Below are 8878 nucleotides of genomic sequence, written 5' to 3' on the forward strand. Positions count from 1 at the left end.
GATTATTCTAGTGAGGTGAACCCCTTTTATTGTGATTCCAGTACCATCTTTCATGGATGTGTAAAAAGAATAATAGTTTGGTGTGATGGGAGAAGTAAATGAAGAAAACCGATATGATACTGAGCCATACTGTGCATAATTGAATGACTTGTTTAGGTAATACTGTGAAGAGCAGGATTGTGTGCATTACGTGGGTAAATTATTATTGCCATTCTGTTCTTGTGCAGGCTGCTGTGTTGCTGAAGTCCATATCTAGTTCATCCAGTCTTCCAGACCGTGTGCTCCATGCTCTGAGACCAGGAGGACCTTGGTGTTCTGAAATGAAGATGGAGGCAGTGGGAAAAGCAGAAGAACTTGTTGATTCAGAAGTTCCACCAAAGACTTCTGAAAAGCAAGAGACTGCTGCTGATGAAGATGGACCTATAGAACTTGAGACACAAATTCAGAAAGAGAACGTGCCCACTGCAGCAGACTCTGCGGTGCTCTCTTCGATGCCTTGCTTACTGATGGAACTAAGGCGAGACTCCTCAGAGTCTCAGCTAGCATCTACAGAGAGCGATAAGCCAACGGGTGGTCGAGTTTATGAGAGTGACTCTTCTAATCATTGCATGCTTTCCCCTTCTTCCAGTGGGCATTTGGCTGACTCGGATACATTGTCTTCCACAGAAGAGAATGAGCCCTGTCAAGCTGAAGCTGCTGTAGAGGGAGACCCTTCTGTGGTGTCTGGGGCTGCAGTTGGGAGAAAATCCAGGCGATCCAGGTCTGAAAGTGAAACTTCAACAATGGCTGCCAAGAAAAACCGACAGTCTAGTGATAAGCAGAACGGTCGAGTTACCAAGGTAAAAGGTCATCGAAGCCAAAAGCACAAAGAAAGAATCCGGCTCTTAAGGCAGAAACGGGAGGCAGCTGCTCGCAAGAAGTACAACCTGCTGCAGGACAGCAGTACCAGTGATAGTGACCTGACGTGTGACTCGAGCACGAGTTCATCAGATGATGATGAAGAGGTTTCAGGGAGCAGCAAGACAATCACTGCAGAGATACCAGGTAGAGGATGTTTTTTAAACTGAACTGTAACGCATCTGACATCGTTTCTCAGCTGTCATGCTAAATTAGATGAGTGACACTTGAGAAAAACCAGGAGAACTGCAGCTCTGTGTAAATTTGAAGACTGCAGTATATTAACAAGACATGGGCAAAGTTTAGAATCTGTTCTGAGGTTTCAGTGCACTTTTGCATACCAACAAAGCATAGAAATGGTAAATTGGAGGAAGGACTACCTTTGAATTCTGGAATTTTCAGATCTTTTCCTTTGTAAGCCTATATGAACTCCTATCAGTGCTGTCAAATCCCATTAGATGGTGATAATCTAATAAATACGTTCTTAAGATAAGTGGCCAGCTTTGCTTTAATATATTAAGACCACAGCTTGGCAGCTGTGTTACAAATAACATGGCATACCTCTTGTCCGTGTTACAGTAAGGCCCTGTTCATTATTGCACTTATGCTGTGCTTTCAGCTCTACCTTTCAGTGCATGACAAACCTACTTAGCCTTATTGTAAATTATTGCAGATTGCAGCTGGTCACCTATTTTAGGACATAAATACAAATTTGTTCATGCAGGTGCCCAAGCTATATCCACACCTAAATTTTCAACATTTTAGACAAAGCTCTTACCATTTTCCTATGTCATAAGGATCTATAATTTCCTATAGTTTTAATTTTCCGACACATCCATGTTAAGATTGGAGGCAGCAAATTATAGGGGCCTTCTCATTATTTTGTTAGGAAAAGAAAGGTGAATTCTTCAAGTTTTTTGTCTGCCTAGTCTTTGTTATTTTGTTAGCCCAAGTGCTGTGGACAGGATTTTGCATGAATTATTCTTGCAGCAAATTATACCATAGAACCGTCACCATATGGCAATCTTCGTATGGCAATCAAAAATAAAATCACATAAAATAAACTTTTTGGCTTGCCAGTTTTTCTGGGTTACATGCCTTTTTGCCTCTTGTGCTAGAAGGTTGGGGTTTTTTTGGAGATAAGTATCAGCTTACATAGGGCAGGAACATTTAAAGGAAAACCACAATAATTAGTCTTAGTTGCTGAACTAATGTTTGCTAGATGAATTATTTCAAATATTTGCAGCAGATATTACAAATAACTGTGTTTTAACTGACTTGATTATGGTGGATGCTTCTGTCACCACAAGAACTGGCATTTTTCCCACATACTGCTAGGAAGCAGGTTGCCCAAAGGAAGTTAATGTTTATTATTAGAAAGTCTAGGAAAGGCATAGCCCTCCTATAATTATTGTATAGTAAACTTTGAATAGAGATCTAAAATTATTTTTACCAATTTAGTTGTTAGTCAAACTTCTAGCTTTTCATAGTTTTGTGCCTTTTTATTTACTGTATTTACACTTTGCTAGGCAATTAAATCCTGATTTAAAGCCTGTCGAAGAAGACTATTTCATTGAGTTTTGGGACAGGTTCTTCCTCACCCCCCAAAAAACCCCAAAACACACACAATAAATCCCCCAGGTTATATTCTTTTTTTAAGTTATAAAAGTACCTTGTGACCCAAAAAGGTACCACACGATATTTTCAGATCTGCTTAGATTTCTGACTTCCATTGCGAAGACCTGAAACCACTCTAGGGTACTTTTTCTGTGTCACTAGGCTCTTCTGTATTTGAGCTCTTGGACTTAACCACACAATACTTCCAGTGAAAAGGTCCCATTGCAGTACCTGAAAGAACTTGATTATTTAGCGGTGATTACACCAAGGACAAGTTTTACCTGCCATGGAAGATGTGGGAGTGCAAAAACCATCCTGAGGAGCAATGACACCTAATCTTATTTCATAGCACCTGTCATCTGCTTGATACTAAATTACATTTAAGACATTAAAACTTTTGAGCTGTCATTTTGGAATTGGGTGCAATGCGTACCTGCCACATTGCGGTTTTCCTTTAAATAGAAGCAACTTTGGTTTGTGGGAAAATACTCTCTATAGAGATAAGGACATGGTTGGCCAAAAATGCATCCTGTGCTACATGTGGGTTAATGAAACGTTGTGGTCTTAACAGATGCAGTGGAGCTGTGAGTCTGAGTACGACTCCCAGCTCTCAGTCGCAGTGGTAGGTTCACATGCCATCTGCAATTCCTCTTCGTGGAACTGGCAAAGTACTTAACTGAAATTATTTTTTTTGACTAAAAGCCATTTTAGTGCACTTAGCATTACACTGAATAATCTCAAAATTTAGAGAATGAACATGTAGTTAGAAAATAATACAGGGTGTCAAAAAGCATTACTGGAAATTCAGGCCATGAATGTCCTCTGTACACAGTCAAAAGCTAAGAGGTTTAATTTGATACTTGAACTGGAGTGTCAAGAAACTACAGTGCACCTATCAGAAGGACATAAGCATGAAAAAACTTTTGCCTTTACTTTTGAAAAAAGTCTGTATACATTGATGCAGGAGAGTTTTACGGGTAGCCTGTGTTCCCCCTAGTCTTACTGTATCTGGACGCTTCAGCTGTAGTGTTGGTTACTGTCTCGACATAGCTTATTACTGGGACTGATTTTTAAACATCTGTTGTCTGAAAAATAGCTTTGCCAACAGAGAAGCTCTAAAATTTTTAGTGATAGTTAACGTGGCCTTCATGTATGAAGGTTATACATACTGTGGCTCTTAACTTTCTATTGACAATCATAGTCTATAGAAGACTGTTTGCTTGTGTGTGAAAATTAAAGTGCCACATTTGAGAATACAGTAGTCTTTCATGTTGTGTGGCTAAACCCTTTCCATTTTAATAGTGCAGTTATTTTTTTTCAAACTGTCCACATCACTGACTCTGAAATATGTCTGGCTAAATTAATAAGGTAAGGAAAATGTTCAGTGAAATACCTAATAATTCCATGAAGTTGTGAACTGAGCAGTTGTGCAACAGAGTCCATTCTCTCTGCTGAACTCAAGTGTAGTGTGGATTAAAATACTGGCAGGCTTGTTTTTCTTCTCAAGAAAGATTGAAGAGTAAAGAGTTGAGATCTTACTGGTGATACTTCACTACAAATATTGTGAGCTCAGTAGGAGCTAAGCACAATATATGTTATGTTATTCTGAATGCGTTATGTGGTGTTAATTTACACCTGAAAATACAGGTTCCATCTAAACTTCATGGGTGCTACTGAAAATCTTTTCATTGACCAGAGCAGTCATCATCTTGGGCTCTTTAATTCAGGGATTGCCATGATGTTTGAATTGCTGCAGGTGAGAAGCAATTTCTTATCTTTTAATGATTGAGCCTCTCTGTTGGCATTTAGGATTTTACCATTCTTAAACACCAGATAGCATTAATGGCATAAGAGGATGAGTCCTGAAATAGGTTCTGCAAGACCGGCTGCTGTTGAAAGTTTTTCCTTTAAACAATTTCAAATTTGACCATGCAAATTAACTCTGAAAGAAATTGGCATAAGAGCAAGTCTGGGAATCAATATTTATTTCTGTGTAAACAACTTCTTTGGAAGAAGGAAGAGGTCTTTAACAAAATCAAATATAATAGGAAAGTGTTAGCATTTCACCACCATTGTTCTTTCTACAGCTCAGAAGAATCTGAATTGAAATACGGGTGACTCATGTTTAAGGCTTTCAAAAAATCTGTTAAAAAGTTTGAATATGCAGAAGCCCAAAGAGAGGGGGCCAGTGTGTGTGAGGGACTCTCAGCCAGTTTCCTTCCTCCGAAGAATTGTGCATAGACCTTGGAAGAAACATCTTCAAAGGGATGAATATGATTGAGGTAACTCAGAATGACAATTATACAAGAACAGGGAAAACCAAAATCTGTTAAGAGTGGTTTGCAGTTAAGAAACTCACTTGGAAATGTCAGGTAGCATAAAGACACGAAGGAATCCACCATTGCGAATTAGAATGAAGATGTGACATATCTTCTTTGTTACGTTATCAGGCTTCCTAAATTAAATAACTTTGGATTTGGTTATTATTTAGGTAGTACTTAATAGATCCCATAAAGGGACAGCATTGGGGCATTTCTTAGATGCTGTTTTGCAGGAGATGATGTCTTGAAAATAAGATAGGAGTCTTGTATTCTGACCCCTTTGTGATTGCAAATTTCTTCACCTTTTAACTTGGTGTAACTTCAAACCTATAGAGCTGTAAGTTTACAGATGGCAAAGGGACCAATTAGATTAATGCTAGCATTTTTAATATAATAAAAATGCATTTTTAGGCTTTTTTTTTAATACTGAAGGCCACCAGTAAAGAAAAGATTGACTTAGGCTTGTTATAAGAACTGCAAGGGAACCATTTGAAACACTGATTTGCTGCTACTTTATATTGTAGATATACTATGAATGATGCCTTTTAAAAATAGTATTGCAGGGTAATGTGTATTTCAATACGTAGTCTCTTCAGTTTACGAAAGAGTTTTGTCAACTTTGACTGTGCTAGTTCATTCTTAACTTTAAAAGCCTAGCTAGATTATGTCTCACATATCGCCATCAATAGTTTTCATTTAAATTGCAATTAAAACTTACTCAACATTACTTCAAAGTGTCTGATCATAATCCTGTGGAAGTCAGAAAGGCTGCCGTTTAGTTACTCGATCTTGGGATGAGATCCCTGACTAAAGACAAATAAAGAGAATCATATTGGATGTTCGGCATTAGGAGTATATGAACAGAAGGAATAGATTTTTTCAGGGAAGAAAAAGACATTGAATATACAAAAGGAAGAACGTTTTAGGAAAAAGGTACCATTTTACTTAATTACTTTTATGCAGTTAGAGGGATGTAAATTAGTTGCTATAAAGTAATTTATTTTTGAGCAGAGGACCTCAATGCTGAATTTCAAGCCTGTCTGACAGGTAAACAGATGGGAGAGAAGGCTTAAAAAGTAGGCGTTTTAATAGAAGGTTTTTGACCCCCGATGGCTTGGATATAAGAGAATAATCCTAAGCTTTGCTTAGCTGATGCTGAGGGACTTGTGTATACCTCATTTAAATAGCTCCTAAAAAGAACATATAATTTAAGTAATGCTGTAATTTCATGTACACAGTGAAATCCCAATAAAGATTTAGTGCCTTAGGTTTTTATTAGTAAATACTTGCTTAGGTTGTGCAATGATTTCTCTCAATCTTAGGATATTTTCTATTATTCTTAAGCTAGAGCTTAACAAGATCCCACAAGTTTCACATTTCTATATTAAATTGTCAGGTTCTGTAGCTGCTTTGTGTAGTTTAATGTGATGCTTGTCTTGTTTTGGAATTACCTTAGGTAACGTTTATGTGTTCGGAGGGCGTGCACACGTTGTTTATTATTCCTCAAACAGGTACAGAGCCTCATTTTCCTGGGGTTTTATTCCTTCCTAGAGGATTCCTGAGTGAACTCTAAACTTAAAAATGTAGATGCCACTGCCTTTTCTTATTGGTATGTAGAGTAAGATAATGAGGATGGCCTTCTCTTCTTGCTGCCAAAGTTCTTGCTGATAATCCCAAAGCCAGTCCTTTTAACCATCTCTTTGATGGACAGAAGGAAGGAGAACAATTTCCTTCCAACTATGCCTTCTTTTCTGCCTTGCCTAGAATTAACAGTAGAAACGGTGGCTCGTGCGATGAAGGGCATGCTTCTTGTTGGTGTAAGGTTGATCACTCCTACGTGTTGTGTGGATTACCCCTGTGATACAGCTATGTCCATCAGACCTAATGGAGGTTGCTTTCACCTCGTGTGTTAGCATAGCATTCACGTATCTTTTCATGTTGGTGTGTATGTGTTTGTGTTGTGTATTTTCTTCATTGGTGTTTAGTGTGTTTTCCAAAATTAGACCAAGAGCTTTGGGCTTGGCTACTTTAGATGCTGCAATCACTATATCATCCTTTATCTCTGTTATCTTGTGTACAACTTTGTCTGTTTAACAGTCCATTATAAAATGATTCAAGTATGTAAGTAAAATACGCATAATTATTCAGGTTTATCAGTTAAACAGTAGTATTTTGGATGGCAGCTTAATAGAACTAAACATGTTATTGGATAATGTTTTTGACACCTTCAGTTGAATTCAGACCAGAAATTGCAAGAGTATTGGACTAATTTGGTTTCTTAAAAAAAGACCTTTGTGACAGAATTGTCTGAGAATTCTAGAATAAAAATAAATTTGAAGCCAAAATTTCTAGTATCACCTCAGTGAGTGTAAAATGGTTTTTGTTTGGGTTTTTTTTGACGGTAATACTGTTGGTTAATATTTGCTAATTCCATTCCCATTGTCATATCCAAGGGACACAATTAGAAAAGTTGTTTTCCTGAGTTAACATGCCTTAATAAACAATATTATGTTTTTACTTAATGATGTCTTATCAAATGGCCTCAATGTCTTTAAAGCTGGCTTCAGTCGTGCTGGGGGATCTGGAGGAGCGACCAGGGAAATTCCAGGATTGCTTGACAGGGGCACCGTTTGGGATAGGAACTGCATAGGCAATGTCCTGGAAGAGGCCATGAACTGCTTTGCCGAGATGCAGAGGCAGACAGAGGAGAAATTTCGCTTGTGGATAGAAAAGCTAACCCGTCTTGACACGGATGAAGAAAGCAAGCAACAACTGGAGCCCAGGGAACCTAAAATTCAACTAGTTGGCCAAAGAATCCCCCCTACCACACAGTCAGGGGCTTTCATACAGATGCCTGATAGCCAAGTACTTCCACAGCAGTCATTTAATTCTTATGTGGGCTATCAAAATGTCGATGCTACGTTAGAGTTTCCAGCGACTTTTAATAACAATTTTCCATGTATCTTTCCAGAGAATGGGAATATTGCAGAGCCTGATCTGAATCAATCATAAACTTAAAAAAAATCCAGTCTTTGCAATCTTGATGTTACTTTGAATTATGCTAAAAAGAAGGTTTGCTTTTCTCTTCGTATATGTTTGTTTTGTTTTTCTCTTTTGGGTTTTATTACCATGGTATGTTTGGGTTTTTTTTTAATTTATAGAAAATATATATGTAGTTTAAAAAAAAACCACAGTATATCCACATGCATGTGCCAGCACACACATACAAACAGCTTTAAAGGTGGTGGGGGGGAACCACCTTAAGCTTTCATGACCAAACTTGGGGAAAATACAACTTAGAATCCTTGTTTACATACCCCAAAATCAGTAGAGCTATGTTTGCTACAGTAGGAGCATTCGGAGTATTCATCCAAATGCTCTTTTTTGCATGTTAACATTTATACAAGGAAATAAGTTTTATATGTAAAGATGTAAATTATCCTAGAGAACCAGACTAGATACAAAACCAGAACATTTCCGTAATTATCTGTTTACTCCCAAGTTTTGCATCTTGAACACACCACACACAAGTTTTTTCTTCTTCCTTTTTAGGCAGAAGTAATAAATAAGCTTACCCTAAAGATTTAGCTATATATAACAAATGTGCACAACTGATTTTTCTTTTTGTCTCCCATTTAGTGGTTCATTTTCTGTCCCGAGTTTTTTATTAATGTCACTGCTGTGTTGCACATGGCATATTTATGGAAGCAGCTGTCATATATTGTATGCACAAATACGCACATGTATACATTATTTATATATGTGTTTGGTTTGGGTGGAAGTCACCTCCTCAAATTTTAGATGTCTAGTTTGCTGTTCTGTGGATCTCCTGAGTCAATGGGAAGAGGATACCTCCTGGCAGTGTCTTTCTCTTCCATCAGTTGTTTAAACCTACCTTATAAACAGTTTAGAATAGACAACTTTTGACCAAAATTAGGTGAGGTGAATCATACTCAACTGCGTGTGCATGCATGACCTAGGCACATATGGCACTGCTGCTTCCTTCTGTATATACGATCAAACTGCATCCTTCATGCTGGAAT

General features: G+C 37.8%; 1 protein-coding gene across 1 annotated transcript; it reads left to right on the top strand.

The window, feature by feature from the left end:
- The first annotated feature begins 226 nt into the window (after window positions 1-226).
- LOC104156909 (uncharacterized protein C18orf25 homolog) lies at window positions 227-7847 on the top strand. Its single transcript, XM_009710197.1, has 2 exons — window positions 227-1044; window positions 7393-7847. The coding sequence occupies exons 1-2, from the start codon at window positions 321-323 to the stop codon at window positions 7845-7847; spliced, it is 1179 nt and encodes a 392-aa protein (XP_009708499.1). The 5' UTR covers window positions 227-320.
- Window positions 7848-8878: the final 1031 nt, after the last annotated feature.

The sequence above is a fragment of the Cariama cristata genome, unplaced genomic scaffold (assembly GCF_000690535.1).
Source record: "Cariama cristata isolate BGI_N322 unplaced genomic scaffold, ASM69053v1 scaffold5041, whole genome shotgun sequence".
NCBI classification, from domain to species: Eukaryota; Metazoa; Chordata; class Aves; order Cariamiformes; family Cariamidae; genus Cariama; species Cariama cristata.

What these genes read in the sequence shown, in the direction of transcription:
- LOC104156909 (XM_009710197.1), top strand. Translation starts at nt 321, where the DNA reads ATGAAGATGGAGGCAGTGGGAAAAGCAGAAGAACTTGTTGATTCAGAA. An exon ending in AATCACTGCAGAGATACCAG is followed by an intron (nt 1,045 to 7,392) that starts GTAGAGGATGTT and finishes ATGTCTTTAAAG; the next exon opens with CTGGCTTCAGTCGTGCTGGG.